The 20,974-nt window shown below is 35.8% G+C and overlaps 1 protein-coding gene across 7 annotated transcripts in view; it reads right to left on the minus strand.

Moving 5' to 3' along the window:
- Positions 1-20,974, minus strand: part of CEP290 (centrosomal protein 290) — a 96,056-nt gene that overhangs the window by 65,659 nt on the left and 9,423 nt on the right. For 6 of the 7 annotated variants that reach the window (XM_059886126.1, XM_059886125.1, XM_059886127.1 and 3 more), the window contains exons 7-21: positions 17,760-17,813; positions 16,863-17,015; positions 16,315-16,497; positions 15,706-15,795; positions 14,848-14,970; positions 13,465-13,588; positions 7,312-7,484; positions 6,441-6,603; positions 4,246-4,346; positions 4,086-4,173; positions 2,877-2,989; positions 1,942-2,715; positions 1,639-1,731; positions 1,271-1,355; positions 565-707 (exon numbers count right to left, since the gene is read on the minus strand). In XM_059886126.1, the coding sequence (XP_059742109.1) occupies positions 565-707; positions 1,271-1,355; positions 1,639-1,731; positions 1,942-2,715; positions 2,877-2,989; positions 4,086-4,173; positions 4,246-4,346; positions 6,441-6,603; positions 7,312-7,484; positions 13,465-13,588; positions 14,848-14,970; positions 15,706-15,795; positions 16,315-16,497; positions 16,863-17,015; positions 17,760-17,813 (2,460 nt within the window). The remainder of the gene's footprint in view (positions 1-564; positions 708-1,270; positions 1,356-1,638; positions 1,732-1,941; positions 2,716-2,876; positions 2,990-4,085; positions 4,174-4,245; positions 4,347-6,440; positions 6,604-7,311; positions 7,485-13,464; positions 13,589-14,847; positions 14,971-15,705; positions 15,796-16,314; positions 16,498-16,862; positions 17,016-17,759; positions 17,814-20,974) is intronic. The other variant, XM_005206047.5, reaches the window with a different exon arrangement.

Below are 20,974 nucleotides of genomic sequence, written 5' to 3' on the forward strand. Positions count from 1 at the left end.
ATTACACATGATTTTACTCATCTTGCTGCCTTTGTCTCAGCATGACCCTTAAAATAAAAAGTGGAGATGACAAAGAAAGTATCAGTGAACTTGAAGATAAATCAATAGCAATTATCCAACTTGGAGAAAAAAGATAAAATTTTATGGAAAAAAAATGAACAGAGCCTCAGGGATTTGTGGGACAATGTCAAAAAGTCTAACATGTATCACTGGAGTCCTAGAGACAATGGGGCAGAAAAAAATAAATGAAGAAATTAATGGCAGAAAATTTCTCAATTGTGGTGAATAACATAAGTGAACAACCTCAGGAAACCCCAAACAAGGCACACACACACACACACACACACACACACACACACCCTTTGGCACTTTACAATCACGCTGGTGAATACAAAATAAAAAGAGAAAGTTTTGAACTAGTTTGAGAACTATACATTTCATACAGTGGAATGACTCAAATGACAGTAATGTTTCATTAGAAGCTGTGGAGACCCATGAGAGGGGAACAACATTTTTAAAGTGATGAAACAACAAAATAAAACTATTAATATAAAAATAACTTACATTAACTAGTCTTTCAAGACTGGGAATAATTAGAAATGTTTCCCCTCCTTTAATATCAGGATCTTTCTGTATTTCCTTAATAGCTTGCAATATTTCTTTCATACCTTCTTCAAGTTGCTTATTTTCTTCAACTAATTCTTTTACTAAAAAAGACATATTTATTGAATGAATGAGATTTACAATTTATAATTTACACTAGGTATAAATTTCCAATTATACTATGCTATAGAGATGACAAGTATTTCAAATATAGCAAAAATAGCCCATTTATAAAATGTGAATACAAATAAATGTGCAAAAAATTCAAGTATAAATCCAATGGGTAAATAGTTAAATAAAACTGGACACCTATTTAAATAATACACATATACATATATAGCTCATGGATGAAATAAATAAATCATAAGCATACTTTGCTTTCACTTTATATTAAAACTTTTACATTTATTTTCTAACTTCACTTTCATTAGAGGACCAAAGAGAAAAAATAGACTCATTTATCATTACAATAAATTCAGATTAATAACATTCTCTGAAAAAGAAATAAAGCAAGGCAAACCAAATAAATGAGAGATTGACATTGATACATTATAGACATTGTTAAGGCTAAAACAGACTAGAGAACAGAATGTATTAGTCCTTTAGACCCATAATTTTCAGTACAGGTTAAGTAAGTAAAGAAAAATAAGAGATAACAGTGACTTACATTTATTTTGAAATTTCGCTATTACTGTTCTACTTCTTTCTAAATCTCTTTCCTTTTCAATTAGTTCTCTTGAAAGAAATTCATTCTAAACAAAACAAAGAGAAAATTGTTTTTTTTAAAAAATATTACAATATTTATAGTTTTGAAGTTTAAAGAAAAGTTTGATCAACTGAGGTTTAAAATACCTAAAACAAGCTACAGAAACATAGCAACAGTCATAAAAATAAAATTTAAAAGGTGAAATACGTAATGATCACCCCTCCCACATTCTCCCTCCCTGAAACACCATGGCAAAAGGGAAACAGATACTGAAGGTTTTTGTCTTTAGCACCACAATCATCTCTTTTAATGATCTGCCTTTACACTACCTGTTCTGCCTGGCTTCTATGACGTGCAAGCTCTATTTCTGCATTTCTATTCTGTGCTTCTTTGATCAATAAATCCTGTGCTATGACTTCATTCTAAAGAAACATGTTATAAATTAGGCAAGTTAATGAGTTCATCTCAAACGTACTTCATTTTTAGATTTTTAAAAGACAGAATGTGTATAAATTAGTGTTAATGTGCAAACAGAAAAATTATTACAACTGCTACTTACAGAATTTCGTTAGAAAGTCATAAAAATGAATTTAAAAAAAAGTCCTAGGAATGTTATTTGGAGGATAGCTCACCTGAGATCTAAGAAATACTAGTTCTGTCCGTAGCTGTTCTATAAGATTTTCAAGTGGATCTATCTGAGGTAATTTTGATTGTGCAGTAATTGGCACAGGGTCCGGAACATTAACTTCAAGTTTACCTTTCCAGATTTCTGTCTGTATGGGAACTTCACTTTTTCCTATATCTTCTTTCAAATTGGTATCAGCAAAGTTGATTGGGGTATGAACCTGTTCATCTTCTGATGTTGCTACTTGTGATTTATCCATGCCAGCACTATTGTCATGAATTTGTTGACAAAATATTGCTGATTTTTGCCTAAGTGATAACTTCTGCATTAAATCTGAAGGTGCTGATAAGGCTCGTAAAGATGAATCACTTTTTTGTGTGAAATTAGTCTTTTCAAGTGCCTGATGGCTTCTTGTCACTTTCTTCATAGACTCATCAGAAATAGAACATAAATATTCGTTTATTTCTTCATGACTCTCTCTACTAAAGGTACTGATTAATGATTCTAGATTTCTTAAAGATTGTAGACAGGGTGCTTTAAAAATCTCCCTTATTGTAATAGTTTCTGGAGGTGAAATATCATCTTTCACTTGTACAGATGAAGAATGTGTAGTTAAAGAGACAAAAGGATTCACTTCACTTTCTACACGCTGGTGAATTTCAGATAACATTCTCGATAATGATCCCATGGTCATATTCTCTTCTGGCTCATTCTGACATGACTGTGGAATATTGAATGATGGTCTCCTATGCAGCAGCTCTACTTTATCTGAACTCCTAATCTGTATTCAGAGTAAACAATGTTTCATTAATCTTGGGATCTATCTGAGACTTTTTAACAAGTATAAAAAGAAGCAATGTCCAAAATGAGATAATAGGGGAAGAAATGAAAGCCTGATAATAATATTCTTTAACTTTGCCATAGTAATACTTTACTATCTACCTTTGACTGTTCTTCACTCATATTTTTGAGGCTCATGAAATCAGATTTTCTTTCTCCCATTCTATTCTCTTGAGAAAAGTGTTCAGTTAGGTTCAGGTCCTCAGCAATTAATCCTACAAATAAAAGAATTAACAAATGAGAAACATAAAAATAACTCTTATTATTCCAATATTTTAATGTTCTTGGTTTTTTTTTGGCTATGCCTCACAGTACATGGGATCTTAGTTTCCAGACCAGTGATCAAACCTGCACCGCTTGCAGTGGAAGCACGGACTCTTACCCACTGGTAAGCCCCCAAAACTTTAATTCTTAAAAACTAAATCAAGTTTTAAATCAAACAAAAGGTAAAATAATTATTTCTAAGATCCTGGATCCACATGTAGCCTCCTCTACAACTGCCTACTTTAGGCTACTTTTAATAAGATATTAATGAGAAACAATACGAATTCTATCTTCTCTATCCTTCTTTTTCACATATTAGTAAGTGCCAATATAGTTAACAGATATACCCATAAAGAATCATGAATGATTACTAAATTGCTTAATATATGAATAAATTACAAAGTTTTGCCCTTCGAGAAATGTTTGATATACTATAGAGAGCATAAAGCTAAAAAAAAAAAATCTTTATTATTCACAGATACTTGTGAGCTGGGGCCAAGTTAGAAAAAAAATTCTGTCTCTATGGTCTCCTTACAAAAAAGCAATAGCTATTAAAGAACTAATCCAACTGTTCTCTTTATATTATGTAAGATAAATCAAAACAAAAAAATATGTTAATTTTTATTCAATAAAATATTACTTTCACTTAGCAAAGAATAATGTACAAAGAAAGCTTTCAGTGCATAGCTTTTAAGGAAAGAGAAAATATTAACATAATAATATATTAACAAATTACTAAGTTTTATCATTACTAATCACAACATACTGTGATTGACTAGAAATTAGTAAGATTATACTATAAAGTTTTCTAAAGTCCATGATTCTGAAGTTTGTTTTTTGTTCACTTATTATTCTTTTTAACTGTTTCAGATTTAGGACTGAACTCAATGACACTCGTACACTTTCATCAGGCCATTATTTTCATTTATTAAACTTGTAGTAAAACCACAGGAATATAGCAATAATATTTCCAACTTACAGAAAATTCTATATCCACACCATTCATTTTCCAATGATTCTTTAAAGGTTTGGAGTAACAGAGTATACCTGAAGTGACAGTTCTTTTTCCTTTTTCTTGAGCCATTTGACGAATTTTTTTCTTCAGATCAAGTCGTTCTTCCTCTAGACTTTCAATCTACAAGGTATAAACTATTAGTATTTCTCTTTGCTTCAACCAGGAAAATAACCAGTTGACTACCGCACTTGCCTCTTTCAAAAGAATCTGGTTTTCAGCTCTGTATTGCTGCTGTTTTAAACTTTTGGTATTTCTAAATTCAGTTAAATCAATCATTGTTGTTGGTTCAAGGCCTAAAATAAAAAGCAATATGATTAAAACCTTATTAATATTCAAATGAGCTACAAAAAACTTCATATAACAACTGGTTATAATCAAGCAACTGGTTATAATCTATTTAGCCAGCATCACTGAAGAACGGGGTACTTTTTGTGCAAGAGTTCTTCAGGTATTTGAACTGTATAAGCTAAAATTTTATCACAATTTTTAATGGAAATCCTGACAAAAACATATTATGATCTGTCTTCTCAATGTTGGACTATCATAGTGGTACTATCATGTATTAAGAATAGAAGCTTTGGAATAAAACAGTTGGGTTCAATTCCTACTTTTAATTATTAACTAGTTGTAGGGATAATCGGTTTGGAGAAGGCAATGGCACCCCACTCCAGCACTTTTGCCTGGAAAATCCCATGGATGGAGGAGCTTGGTGGGCTGCAGTCCATGGGGTCGCTAAGAGTCAGACACAATTGACCAACTTCACGTTCACTTTTCACTTTCATGCACTGAAGAAGGAAATGGCAACCCACTCCAGTGTTCTTGCCTGGAGAATCCCAGGGACAAGGGGGCCTCGGGGGCTGCCGTCTCTGGGGTCGCTCAGAGTCGGACACGACTGAAGTGACTTAGCAGCAGCAGGGATAATCGGAGAAGGCGATGGCACCCCACTCCAGTACTCTTGCCTGGAAAATCCCATGGACGGAGGAGCCTGGTGGGCTGCAGTCCACGAGGTCTCGAAGAGTAGGACACGACTGAGCGACTTCACTTTCACTTTTCACTTTCATGCATTGGAGAAGGAAATGGCAACCCACTCCAGTGTTCTTGCCTGGAGAATCCCAGGGACGGGGGAGTCTGGTGGGCTGCCGTCTATGGGGTCACACAGAGTCGGACATGACTGAAGTGACTTAGCAGCAGCAGCAGCAGCAGGGATAATAGTGTATGTATGTAAGCGACTTAGCATGTATGTATATATGTATTTCTTCTTGGCTTGTTGTCAGGGGTATAATAAAATTAACCCAAATAAAGTATTTATAGCAGTGCTTAGCACAGAGCAGTCATTATTAATATCAACATCAATTATATCATCGTGACTAGACTGACGTGCTCAGTGTGCCTCTTTCCTATTTTCCTATTACTAAGATGCCACCATGCTGTGAAAACCAGATATCAAGACTGTCTCAATAATTATGAAGCAAGACTTGGGGCCTTTAAAATACAGAAAGTTTGATGTTTGTGACTACTATCTATATAGTTCAGTCATCTTTACGAACATCCAGATTCAAGTTGGCCATAATCTGATAGGTCAAATTGATTAGACTAAGTCTAACTTGAGGTCCTTGCATGACTCTGGGTCCCAGTTAGAAACTTTTACAAATCAATAGTATGTATAAAATTTTTACTTCTTTTTCCTTTGGAGAATAGTTTTTACAGGGGATCACTTTAACCCTAGAAGAGCATTAATTGGTATCTACCAAGTATAATTAAATCATTATTTACAACATTATTTTCATTTTCAAGTAGCAATTTATACTGGACTGTCATAACATTCAAACTAGTGAAATATTCACTAGTGAACTATTTACTGATATCAATATACAAACTTTCAAGCTATATTTACTAACTACTTCTTATAATCGGTAGTAACCTTATAATACTCAACCTAAGTAAAACTTAATCTAAACTATAAAATTCAAGTATTTATCAAATAAAGTCTTAAAAAGGATTAAACAGTATTTCTAAATGTTTCCAACATTCATCTGAAGTTAGAGCATTTTTCAAACTAACAAATTACTTTTGTTGAAAATAAAGGTAATGTGTAATATATGGTATTAAGAAAGTAGACTTTCATTTTTTAAACAAGCAATTATTATTGAGGAGATCTTGGACTGAATATAGTAATGCTCCAGATCTGGCCAACTATCATCCCCATTCCATCAAATCCATAATCCCACTTCAATTGGAACAGTTCCACTTTCACTAATTTTAAATATTTTTATAGGAGAAAGTATTTGGAAAAAAAGGGTATCCAATTATTAAAAATAAAAATAAACAATAAAAAATGACTTGACAATTAGGGTTGAGCAAACTCCGTATCTTAAAAGATGCCTTACCCATGCGCTCTCTAAGTGCCTCATTTTCATCAAGAAAATCATTGATCTTCAACTCAAGCTTATTGATTTCCTTTGTCAATACTTCAATCTCTCGATCTCTTATTTTAATTTGGTTTTTACAATTCTTTATTTCAATAACAGCATCTTCTAAACCATAAACTCCCTGAAAAATACCCAGTGTGATTTAAATATAACATTGTTTATTTGAATAAATTCTCAAGTTCAAAAATTTGTTTTCTTATTAAGTCGAGGGGAAATACACAAATAACTAAGATTTACATCTTTAAACTGTGTTTATTTATGCTACTTTTAAAAAACAAATCCAGGAGTAATAATAAAGGAAATGGAACAATTGACATTTCCCAGTACAGCATCATAATGGCAAAGCAACTCAGAATATTACATATTAAACAGTTAACAACATATGGAAAAAGAACAGTAAGGGAGAATCAGCAATACCATTAGAATAAGTAGGTTATCAGTTGTGTGATATAGCTGTAATCAGATTTAAAAATATAAAAAGCACAAAGTAAAGCTGTGTTGGCACAGTACTTACAAACCTGCCCCAATTACAACTTTTACACCATCAGTGGTGTCACATGGTGGTACAGTGGCATAGATTACAAAGAATGGAATCCAGGTGCCTCAGCAAAGCTGATTATCTGGGCAAAAGCCTTTAGCCAGATGGTCTGAAAACAATTTTCCTGCCAAAAAGTTAATGTTACACAGAAGTCTGAACACTTCAGTGTAACTCAGTTAGGATAACCTTTATCATGAGATACTTCTGGAATGTTTTTAAATGCACACAGTAAATGGCACAGAACAGTCTTACTTGAAGTGGTTCCGTGATTGACAAGATAAAAATACATACGGATTCATAATCTTTTAATCGCTTCAAAGTCTCAACCAGTTCTTTATCCTTTTCCCTAGCATCAGCCTCAGCCAGTTCAGCTGTTCTCTCAGCCTCTTTAGTTCTCTCTTCTAAAATTTGAACCTTAGACTGAATTTTCATATAATGAGTCCGCTGCGTAAGTGTTGAAGCTCCTACAGGGTAAAAATTAAAATCGTCAATGAACTGAAGTGATTACTTACTCCTATAAATGACTGATTACAATATGGGAAGCAGGAAGAGTGATATGTCATTTAAAAAAGACCATTTAATATTACAAATTTATATTTATAAAACAACTCAAACTACTACACAATTGCACTCATCTCACATGCTAGTAAAGTAATGCTCAAAATTCTCCAAGCCAGGCTTCAGCAATATGTGAACCGTGAACTTCCAGATGTTCAACCTGGTTTTAGAAAAGGCAGAGGAACCAGAGATCAAATTACCAACATCCAATGGATCATCAAAAAAGCAAGAAAGTTGCAGAAAACATCTATTTCTGCTTTATTGACTATGCCGAAGCCTTTGACTGTGTGGATCACAATCAACTGTGGAAAATTCTGAAAGAGATGGGAATACCAGACCACCTGACCTGCCTCTTGAGAAACCTGTATGCAGGTCAGGTAGCAACAGTTAGAACTGGACATGGAACAACAGACTGGTTCCAAATAGGAAAAGGAGTACGTCAAGGCTGTATGTTGTCACCCTGCTTATTTAACTTATATGCAGAGTACATCATGAGAAACGCTGGGCTTGAGGAAGCACAGCTGGAATCAAGATTGCTGGGAGAAATATCAATAACCTCAGATATGCAGATGACACCACCCTTATGGCAGAAAATGAAGAAGAACTAAAGAGCCTCTTGATGAAAGTGAAAGAGGAGAGTGAAAAAGTTGGCTTAAAGCTCAACATCCAGAAATCTAAAAGCATGGCATCTGGTCCCATCACTTCATGTCAACAGATGGGGAAACAGTGTCAGACTTTATTTTTCTGGGCTCCAAAATCACTGCAGATGGTGACTGCAACCATGAAATTAAAAGGTGCTTACTCCTTGGAAGGAAAGTTATGACCAACCTAGATAGCATATTCAAAAGCAGAGACATTACTTTGCCAACAAAGATCCGTCTAGTCAAGGCTATGGTTTTTCCAGTGGTCATGTATGGATGTGAGAGTTGGACTATAAGGAAAGCTGAGCACCAAAGAACTGATGCTTTTGAACTGTGTTGTTGGAGAAGACTCTTGAGAGTCCCTTGGACTGCAAGGAGATCCAACCAGTCCATCCTAAAGGAGATCAGTCCTGGGTGTTCATTGGTAGGACTGATGTTGAAGCTGAAACTCCAATACTTTGGCCACCTCATGTGAAGAGCTGACTCATTTGAAAAGACTGTGATGCTGGGAAAGATTGAGGGCAGGAGGAGAAGGGGACAACAGAGGATGAGATGGTTGGATGGCATCACCAACTCAATGGACATGGGTTTGGGTGGACTCCGGCAGTTGGTGATGGACAGGGAGGCCTGGCATGGCACGGTTCATTGGGTCGCAAAGAGCTGGACACGACTGAGTGACTAAACTGAACTGAATTCAGTTTTATTAATAAAACTAAAAAGGATTCTAAGAAAATCTTCTTAGCTGAAAGGGTATGGATTATAAAAGACTGGAAAGCACTGCTTTACAAGGAATGATCATTGTGGCCCACTGTGTCCACTGTAATAGAATTATGGTCTTTTAGTTGGACACAGAGCGACTTCAAATAAAAACTAAATTTCCACTTATATTTCAGTAGCCAAGGGTGGCCATGTGACTAAAGGATATAAACAGAAAGACCATGTGCACATTTTCAGGAAATGTTTTTTAAAGCAGAGGAGTGAAACTTTCTTTTCTCCTTCCTTCTGCCTGCCAGCTGGAATATGTACATTAGGGCTCCGGCCAGACTCAGTCTTATAACATGAGATGGAAACCACATGTTGAGATAGGCAGAGCAACAAGATAATAGGGACTTGGTACCTGGTATTTGTACAACTAGCACACCAACCCTATACAAGTTGCCTCAGCTTTGATTATATTATGGAAAAGTGCATTTCCATCCTGTTTAAACCACTGTTACATTTGATTTTTTTTTTATATCACTTGCAATTAAACTTAACTGTAACTAGTTGCTAAAAATTCCTACTTGTACATCTTACCAAATTGTTGCTAAGACCAAAATAAACATTCCTATCATTTTAAAATTTACTGCCAATAATCACTCTTATATAGTAAACATCTACTGAATTACAGGGTTTATACTTATATAAGGCATCAGTCTAGTGTGGGAGATCACACGTGTTTCTAAGAAGTGAGCCCTGCTCTCTGGAGAATGTGAAAGAGTCTGCTGTCCCCACAATCTATTCTCCCTTTCTTCTGCATTGTTGTTCAGTTGCTAAGTAGTGTCTGACTCTTTGCGACCCCATGGACTGCAGCACACCAGGCTCCTCTGTCCTTTACTACCTCTCGGAGTTTGCTCAAATTCATGTCCATTGAGTTGGTGATGCTATCTAATCATCTCATCCTCTGCCACCCCTTTCTCCTTTTGCCTTCAATCTTTCCCAGCATCAAGGTCTTTCCCAATGACTTGGCTCTTCGCATTAGGTGACCAAAATACTGGAGCTTCAGCCTCAGCCATCAGTCCTTCCAATGAATATTCAGGGTTGATTTCCTTTAGTACTGACTGGTTTGATCTCCTTGCAGTCTGTAAGGACTTCCGCTGCATGACCCTTCCGCAGTAAATTACTCCTTGTCCTTCAGTACACGCTCTTTGCTTCTTGCCTCCTCTTGCTCTATCTCGCTGTTTGGGACTGGAAGTGAGGGTAAAGTTCTATTTTACATGAGGCAAATGAAGGCAATACCCTAGACCACCTAATTCTAGATCAGTACACAGTGATAAATAAACTTCCATTGTGATTTTTGCCACCATTTTTCAGATACTCCTGAGAGCTAAAACTAACCCAAATCAATGAAGGGGGAACACCACAGACTGACATATACATGTTAAAGCCAAGACAAAGAGACTGTGTAGTATACACCCCTTCTGTAGGCTTTAGAGGTCATATGACTACAGACCAACATGCTGCTGCTAAGTAGCTTCAGTCGTGTCCGACTCTGTGCGACCCCATAGACGGCAGCCCACCAGGCTCCCCCGTCCCTGGGATTCTCCAGGCAAGAACACTGGAGTGGGTTGTCATTTTCTTCTCCAATGCATGAAGGTGAAAAGTGAAAGTGAAGTCACTCAGTCGTGTCTGACTCGTAGCGACCCCATGGACTGCAGCCTACCAGGCTCCTCCATCCATGGGATTTTCCAGGCAAGAGTACTGGAGTGGGGTGCCATTGCCTTCTCCAACATAGTGTCATTAAATAAGACCTCTTCCTTATTTGACAGCAGAGATCAACTGTCAGTTTTCCTCCTCTTGACTGGAATATGCGAACTCCACAATATCTATCATCCTTTTAAAGTAATTTAAGCTACTGGCAAAATGTAACTCTCATACATACATAATAGAGACACACATATAAATAAGTATATCCAGTGGACCTTGATGGTGCTCAATGATTACAGTACATTTCCTGAGTCTGTTCATTCTTCCAGATGACCAGTTCATACTTTCTCTTTACTTCTTTCACCTCAAACTTCTAATACATCTGCTTCTATCCACACTTTCATCTGAGAACTCTGCTTGTTTACTGAGAAAATAGAAGTTTTTACTGTCAGGACATCTACCCAACCACATTCAACTCCATGTATACACTCTAGCTTTCTTCCTGCTACTATGGGTAACTCTATGCTCCTAAGCTTTCTACTCCAGTGAACACTAGATCCCATCCCATTGCTTCCTCGAGGCTATTAGTTCAGAAGTCCTTCTCTCATTTCCCTGCTTCATCAATTCATGACTTGCTTCTTCTTTAATGGATCTTTCCTATTAACTTAGAAATATGATTATTTCATCCATTTTAAAAAACACTTTTTAACCTTCTTCCCCCAAGATACAACTCTATTTCTCTCTTTTCCTTTGCAGAAACAGCCCTCAGAAGTCTTTGTATTTGCCCTATTTCACCTCTGTATTTTCTCTTGAACTAAAACAACCACTGATAAATCCAGTGGTCAATTTTCAGTGCTCCTGTTGACTTACCAGCAGCAATGAACATAGCACTGAACACAGCTGCTTATGCTCTTCCTTAATGACATTCCTCATGTGAGTTTCGGGACTCCTTACACTTCTGGTTTTCCTCCCATCTCCCAGGTCTTTCCTTTTCAGTCTCTTTGGTTGTTCCTTTTCATCTCCCCAACTCTAAGGTAGAAGCATCCCAGAGCTCGGTCTTAAGATTTTTCTTCTTAACCAACACTCTCTATCTTCTCCCTTGATCATCTCAGCCAGCTTCATGACTTCCACTACCATTTTTATGCATATAGTTCCCAAATTGGTATGTTTAGCCTAGACTACCCTCCTGAACCTGAGACTTTTATATACAAGTACCTACTTAATGTGCTTCCCTGGTGGCTCAGTCAGTAAAGAAACTGCCTGCAATGTAAGAGACTGCTGCAGGAGAACTGGGTTCCATCTCTGGGTCAGGAAGATCCCCTGGAGGGGGAAATGGCAACCCACTCTAGTATTCTTGCCTGGGAAATCCCACAGATAGAGGAGACTGAAGGCAACAGTCCATGGAGTCACTAAAGTCAGACATGACTTAGCAACTAAATCACCACCACCACCACCTACTTAACACTTTCACTCAGATGTCTACTAAGCATCTCTCACTTAACAAGTCTTATTTAACTAAGTATCTGATCATCTCTAAACCTTCTCTTTCCACAGTCCTCCCCAGCATTCAGACCAAAAACCTTGATAACTTTCTTACCTCTTGCATCTTATCTGTCAGCAAATTTCATTTCCATCACCTTCAAAATACATCCAGAACTGACTACTTATAACTTCACTGCTACCTCCATGCTTTTGGCTACCGTCGCTTTTCCCCAGGTTGCTACAATAGATTTATTGTAAGCAGGTTTCCCTGCTTCTGTCCTTACCAGTCCTCAAGTCTATGGCAAACACAGTCCAAGTCAAACTACATCACTCCTTTCTTCAGAAACTTTCCTTGATATCCATTCTCACTTAAAAGAAAAGCCAAAGTCCTTGCAATGAATTGTAAGGCCCCATATGATACAGCCTCACCTCTCTGATTGCATACGGAGGACTGCCCACCTGCTCACTCTACTCCAGGCAAAATGGCTTCTTTGCTGTCCCTCAAACATGCGCCATGCACTCCTGCTTCAGTGCCCTGAGCTTATTTGCCCCCTCCTCAGGAACATATGCATGGCTCCCTCCCTCAGTTCCTTTAAGTCTTTGTTTAAATATCTCCTCAATGAGGCTTTTGTTTCACTATCTAAATTACAACTACACCTTCACCAACACCAACACCGTTACTTCACTTACACAAAAACACACACACAGACTCACTCATTATTTCCCATGTCTTATTTTTTTTATCTTGGCAATCATAATAAATGGACTTACTATGTCATGAAATTATGAACAGTTTGCATTAATGTGCTCTAGTATAACTATAGCATGTAGTGGTATGGAAATACAGGATCAAGGATGTTGTAAGGACCTACATTCAAAAGATTTGATGAGTTAGGTAAGCTTGCATGACCCAGGGTAGGGAGAAAATGACATTAGCAAGTCCGGTAAGATTAATTCACATGTTGACAAGTCAATTACTTTTGAAAAATCTCTGCAACATTGTTACACTTATCAAAAGTTTATTTTCTTTCCTTCTCTGTTGATTACAAAAAGGAGGATAAATACTATCACCATTTTTCATTTCTTTTATACAGCCAATCTGGCAATAGAGGTTAATGTAACTTTCATCAGAGAAAATCTATAGAAAATACTGCCACCATTTACAAGTTTAAACACTAGTATCACATGTAAAGTAGTTAATATCAGGTAAAATTTTTTTAAATATGGTAAAATCCAAATAGAGAAAAATCAATAATATATCTATTGCTATAACATAATTCCATTTTAATAAAAATAAAACATTTTTAAAATTTAATGGTATCTAAAATAACTACTTACTTATTAAACACTGAATTACCTTTATTTCTTTGGAGCTCATTTTTCAGATCTTCGATTATAAACGTATTTTTTTCCATTTCTTTTGTATATTGTTCAACTTGTTCAGTGAGCATTTTAATTTGACTATCTCGCTCTTGTATACCCTATAAAATATTTTGAACATCACATATTTTCACTTTCTGAATATTAATATACAATTTAGAAGTAAGAGGGCTTCCCTTGTGGCTCAGCTGGTAAAGAATCCGCCTGCAATGCGGGAGACATGGGTTCGATTCCTGGGCTGGGAGGATCCCCTGGAGAAGGGAAAGGCTACCCACTGCAGTATTCTGGCCTGGAGACTTCCACGGACAGTACAGTCCATGGGGTTGCAAAGAGTCAAATACGATTGAGCAACTTTCACTAGAAGTAAGAAAAAGGTAGGTCTTGTTTTATTCAACAGAATTATAAAATATATTTTTTATAAGTCAAAACTCTGTCTTTTACTATTTTGTATACCTCAACTACACTACTCACTGTAGGTATACTGCTGTCTCTCCAGTACTTAAAGATAATACAAGGGCTAGCAATCTGGCAAACAGAAATTCCAGAACTCTCTAATGTTTGTGACTTATGACTTCTTATGTGTTATTTTTCCTCATCATCCAACTATCTTTTTATCATTTTATGTTTCCATTTTGCCTTGTGCTTTTTTTCCCTTACCCAACTTCACTTTCATCCTTATAGTACACTTCAAATGAAAATCTTGTCCTTTGCAACTGTCCTTATTCTCCAAATACTTCCTAAATTTCCTTCTTTCTTTTAGACTATGACTAGAAAAAACAGTTTATGCAAGTGTAACTTCTTTCCTTTTTTCCTTTCCTTCTTTTATTTTTGGTCATGCCACACAGCTTGCAAGATCTTAGTTCCCAGACCAGGGATCAAACTCATGTCCCCTGAAGTGGGCACATGGAGTCCTAACCACTGGACTACCAGGCATATATGAATACATTGGTACTAAATATAAAAATTCTATGCAGTAAAAATTATAGCCATATTTTAGTTTATTTCACATTGTACAGCATATTTCAGCACTAAAACACAGTATAATAAAGTTTAGTAAGAGTATTAGGATATTCAAATTTCTAAAAGTTTCTAATAGTTCCTTATAAATAATTCCCAAACAATAAATGTATTATCTGCATCAACAGAGAAAAATACACAAAATAATTCTATTCCTAACTCTAAACCTAATTATAATTTTTGCCTAGGAATGGATGGTATAAGAAACTTCTAAAAACTTTATTATCTACCCAAAGGTGCCAGTGACTAGATTAGGCCCAGGAGATAAATCAAAGACAGTTCAGAGTTTCACTGCCAACTTTAATAAAACTCATTGACAAATCAAATTTTGAGAAAGTTTTACCTGTTGTAGAGCCATAACATTACTTTTATCAGCATCAAGCTGGGCATTTTTCAGTTTGTCCCGCAGACTATGTAACATTTGCTGATACTCAATAATTTCATCATCTTTAGAAGACAAAATTAACTAGAAATAAACAAAATAGGGTCTGTTACATAACATCAAAATTAATAAATCATTTCTCATTTATGATCAACACTTCAATACATACTATTAGCAGATCAAGAAAATGCAGGCAAAAAAATCTTGGAAGTGAGAACACAGCAACAATTGGAATGACCAGTGTCCCTTTTGTGCATACCGCCTGAAGTTCAAATAAGAAGTGATTCAAAGATACACACTGTGCTTTTTTCTTTTTAAGGAATTCAATCTTTTCATTTAAACAACCTCAAGTTTTCAAAACCCATTCCTAAAACAAGAAGTTATAACTACCTCCCTGCAATTACAAAGTGTATACAACTAATCTTTAAAAAGAAAACATTAAAATGACATGAAGAAGCATAAATATCCTGAATGAATGAAAGAGGCATTATCTACAAAGAAAAATTACAGTCATACAGTCATTAAAAAGAACAAAGCAATACTATATGCACTGATGTAGACTAAAACTTAAAAGATACTAAGTAAAAACAAAGTGAAGAATACATTTACTAACGTCTCTCCTCCAAAATTAAATGACTAAAAACAACTCTAGAGGTCTATACATGGCAGTTCTTAAAACTTTTCAAGCTAAGATATTTTATACACCTTTGGAAATGCCTAATAAAAATGTCACTAACCAGTACAAAGCCTTTAAAGAAAATTAAGACTAAAAATTGAAATCTAAAATTAAAAGCTATTACAGCAATTGAAAAAAAGCACCTTCCACTCTTCTACTTTTGCATTGACAGCTGCCATGATTGGATCATCTTCTTCATTTTTTGCTTTCAGAAGATCTGTAAGCTCCTGCACCTAAAAGGCAACAATTATTCCAAAAACGTTGTAAAACAGTGTAACACAAACATATTTATTATAACTGAATATTTATACATGCATTATACACAGTGATAAGCATACACATGCACATATATACATATATATTTAAAGGCATATTCATTATTGGAGCAGTTCTGTACCTAGGGTGACATTAAATGGTTTGTGCATCTTTACAGTTGTTCACAGGACCTCTAGGAGTCTTTAATAGAAAGTTCCCCAAATTAATAGCTTTGTAGGACTGCTGTCTATATACTCATTCAGATATCACCCATACATCCTACATGGCAAGAAGTATAAGGTATGGGTAAGGAAACTAGAAAAGCACATAGAGACAAATATATCAGCATGGTAACATATCACAGTGTAAGATGGTATATTAGAGCATAAGACAAAATCTCATATCCTAGGAAGTTAAAGTACTTTCCAATTTCAAATAAACAGTAATGAGGCAATATGAAGTCTGTCCAAATAAGTTAATCTAATGAGAATCCTTACTTGAAGCCGGTAATGATCATTTTCTTTTTTTAACTGGTCCATCATACTATCTGTCTGATGCACAACAGCTTTCATCCTATTATATTCATCAGTCATCTTCTCCATTTCCTGGACAGACTCCTCTAAATTTTTTCTCATTTCTTGATTCTGAAGTTCAATTTTCTCATTAGCTTCTGTTAAAGTCTAGGAAAGATAAAGGCATTATAGTTAAAAACAATTTACTAAAACAAATTAAAATTAAATGGAATCATAAGTGTTTGCTGGAGAAAATGGAACTTTATAGATATTTTGTATCAACTAAATCAAATTTACCAACTAAATCAAATATTAAGAAAACTATAACTAAGAATCTTAGTTCTTAAGAAATGTACAAGATAGACATAAAACAAGAATAAATTTGCAAGATTTGGAATTCCAAAGACACAATTTATTTAATGTTTTACAAATACACATTTGCAGATTTACATTAAACATATTACTAGATTTACATTATAGTGAAAGTTTTATAAAAAAAATTATGGCTTTGAACTGACTTCCATTCATTTTACCTGAATTTCATCCAGATATTGGACAAGTTCATAGTTTTTTTTAGACAATTGTGATCGGTAGTCACTGTCTTCTCCTCTTCTTGATAAAAGTGTTTCTTTTTGCGAATCTATTTGTTTTTGATAGTCAATAATATCCTGACGAAGCTGTTCATTCTGAAGGTAGATCAAGCACAATATTCTATTTTAAAAAAACTATCCAAAGAAACAAAATTTCACCCTCTAAATAATGATCTCAAAACACACCTTTAAAATCCCAAGGTTTCACAACACTTAAAGCCTCACCTTTTTCTTTAGACGTTTGTTCTCCAGAAAAGGACAAGAAGAAGGTAATTAGAAATGAGAAAGATAATATATAATTAAGTATAATAATAAGAAATTAAAGGAAAAAAAGAAATTTTAGGAGAATAAGATATTATTTTGGATAATCAAAGAAAGCAAGAATATTAATTATCAACCAAAACAAAAAACATTTTTATTATATTAAAAAATAAAAATTCATGATAAACAATGTACATTATTTGGCTCAGAAGAACCAAATAATTAACAGAATTTGTAAGATTTCATAAGAAACAAAAAGTTTTAAAAGAATGCCAGATAAAATAAAAGGAAGTAAGGCAGAAATCCACTCACACATTGAGTTAGCAAACTAGCAATGAACAGCTTAAAAAAGAAAGTAAGATTTACCCACAGAGATCTAACAAATGAATGCAGTACTTAACGAGTTCACCTTTCTATTTATTTTCTATTTCCCTAAGATAAAGTCATACCATAAAAATCACAGTTCAAAACATCAATTACTTAGACAATTCCAGTTCTGGTTACACAATTAATTTATGAAAACTTTTTTAATATGTATCTTTGTTGAACCACCACAACTACTGAATTTGTTTTACCAACCTCTCTCCTTAATTTGCTGTTTTCATTTTCTGCCTCCTCATTTCGAAGAGCCAACTAAAATAGGAAAAAAAATTAAAAAGATAACATTCAGCGGTAATTCAATGTAATGTCAGGTTTTCAGTTTCTCGTCAATAAAGCAGAGAATGTTTAATTACTGAGGACTTCATGTTGACCCAAGACATGAACAGTAAGCCAAAATTTTGAAAACTAAGGATAGGAAGGATTAAGCAGGTTGAGTTTAAAAAACAAAAGACTCTAACCAAAGGATACAGAAAACAAAACCATTACTCTTATTCCCCAGCCTAAAACCTATTAATGAGCAGTCTTCTGTCCAAGATCTCTACTGTTTTGCAGTTCTATCATCAGAGCTAAAAGACTTCGCTCTCAGGGAGCATTAAATTACTTAGAAATACAAAGCAGTACAACATAATGCTTAAAAAGAACCATGGATGCTTGGATTTTGGCTGGGGAAACTAAAAAGACATCACTGGGTCAACAGAGGAAATCTAATTATGGACAATCTATTAGAAAACAGCATTGAATTGACACTACATTTCCTGAGTATGCTAATTATATAAGTAGTTATATTGAAAAATACCTCTCCTTTCAGTGGAAATATACTGAAATATTTAAGAATAAAATATCATAATATTTGTAATATTTAAAAGAGAAGTACCACACTATCTCACATTAACTCTAATGGCTCACCAAAAAAGAAAGGAGAGGAGAAGGAAGCAAGAGGAGGAGGGAAGGGGAGGGAAGTAAGTCTGTGTGTGCAAAGACACTGACAGATAAAGCATATGTAGCACGGTGTTAACTGGTGAGCCTACATAAAGAGTATGTGAGTGTTTATTGCTTTTCCTAAAATCTTCATGAAGATAAAGTTTTCAAAATAAAAAGTTTAAAGAAAATTCATAATCAAATGCAATGTGCTATACAAATTTGGGGGCTTCCCTGGTGGCTCAGCAGTGAAAAACCTGCCTGCAGTACAGGAGCCATAGGAGACAGGGGTTCAATCCCTGGGTTGGGAAGATCCTTTGGAGGAGAGCATGACAACCCACTCCAGTATTCTTGCCTGGAGAATCCCATGGACAGAGGAGCCCGAAAGGCTACAGTCCCTAGGGTCGCAAAGAGTTGGACACGACTGAAGTGATGCACGCTTACAAATTTTACAAGTTTACCATTATCATTATCATCATCTGGGAATTAAGAGTCCTATCCTGTTTTGAACTGGAAAATTTAACAATAAAACACATGTCAAGAACTTAAAGACAAAACCGTTTATGCTACTAATGCTCATTTTCCTTGGTTTTTGAAACATCATACTCCTGATACTTTTCTTGGGCTGTTCCTTGAAGCATTCTTTCTATTTCATTAGACATTTCTATGCCTTAGAGATCAGCCTTCCAATCACTTCTATTGCTTCAGTATCTGTGACCCACAAACTCTTATCATCTATCCAGTGTCTCTCATGATTTCCAATCCACAGATATCCTTTTAGAATATGCATGTTCCACAACAAGAAAAGCCACTGCAATGAGAAGTCCACATAATGCTACTAAAGAGTAGACCATACTCGCTGCAACTAGAGAAAGCCCACACAGCAATGAATATCCAGTGTAGCCAAAAATAAATTAATTTGAAAAACTGTTTTAAAAAAATCAAACTCAAAAAAAAAAAAAGACTGACTTATGTATACCTTTCCATGGTATCCCACAGCATTCTTATATCCAAATGTATCCCCAGAGTATCCTATTATCTTATATTATCTTTGAAATTGACAGTGAATATGGCTAAGAAACAGAATAGTATGCCCACTGTATCCTTAATATTTCGCATTCTATAACTACTCAGTAAAACTCAGTGACTGGTGAAGGGCAAAAACAAATTGCCAAAGCAACTCATATCCATATTCTATTTCAAGGAACCTAGGAGACGGCAATGGCACCCCACTCCAGTACTCTTGCCTGGAAAATCCCATGGACAGAGGAGCCTGGTAGGCTGCAGCCCATGGGGTCGCTAGGAGTCGGACATGACTGAGCGACTCCACTTTCACTTTTCACTTTCATGCATTGGAGAAGGAAATGGCAACCCACTCCAGTGTTCTTGCCTGGAGAATCCCAGGGACGGGGGAGCCTGGTGAGCTGCCGTCTATGGGGTCGCACAGAGTCGGACACGACTGAAGTGACTTAGCAGCAGCAGCAGCAGTGGCTGGAAAGGTATATTAACTATGTATTCAAGTTATCCCTGAATATTCATTAGAAAAACTGATGCTGAAGCTCCAGTACTTTGGCCACCTGATACAAAGAGCTGACTCACTGGAAAAGACCCTGATGCTGTGAAAGATTGAGGGCAAAGACGGGGATGACAGAGGCTGAGATAACTGGATGGCATCACTGACTCAACGGACATGAGCTTGAACAAACTCTGGGAGATAGTGAAGGACAGGGAAGCCTGATATGCTGCATTCCTTGGTGTTGCAAAGAGTCAGACAAGACTTAGCGACTGAACAAGTTGTCTGTGTGTGCCTAAGAATAAAGATAGTAGTCTAGGATATGAATGGACAAGATAGTTCTGATTAGCTAACAGTGGGTGGTATCAGTGATGAGAAGTTGATGAATACACAGGCTAGACAAAGAACAATAGCCTAGAAAAAGACACACACCAAAATCTCCCTAAGCAATTCTATTACTGTACAGCATAGGTAGGATCCTTCATGATAAGAAATCTATAGGTCTGTTATGTTTCACTGAGTCAACTAAACAATAATTTGCTAAGAGCTTATTCTTCACTTTTGTTGTTGTTATTTAGTCACTAAGTCATGTCCAACTCTTCAGTGACCCCATGGACTGTAGCGCATCACGTTCCACTGTCCATGGGATTTTCTAGGCAAGAATACTGAAATAGGTTGCCATTTCCTTCTCAAGTTCAGTTCAGTTCAGTCATTCAGTCTTATCCAACTCTTTGGGACTCCATAGACTGCAGCACTCCAGGCCTCCCTGTCCATCACGAACTCCTAGAGTTTACTCAAACTCATGTCCATTGAGTTGGTGATGCCATCCAACCATCTCATCCTCTGTCGTCCCCCTCTCCTCCTGCCCCCAATTCTTCCCAGCATCAGGGTCTTTTCCAATGAGTCAGCTCTTCTCATCAGGTGGCCAAAGTATTAGAGTTTCAGCTTCAACATCAGTCCTTCCAAATGTACATCTAGGACT

The sequence above is a fragment of the Bos taurus genome, chromosome 5 (genome assembly GCF_002263795.3).
Source record: "Bos taurus isolate L1 Dominette 01449 registration number 42190680 breed Hereford chromosome 5, ARS-UCD2.0, whole genome shotgun sequence".
Taxonomy (NCBI): Eukaryota; Metazoa; Chordata; class Mammalia; order Artiodactyla; family Bovidae; genus Bos; species Bos taurus.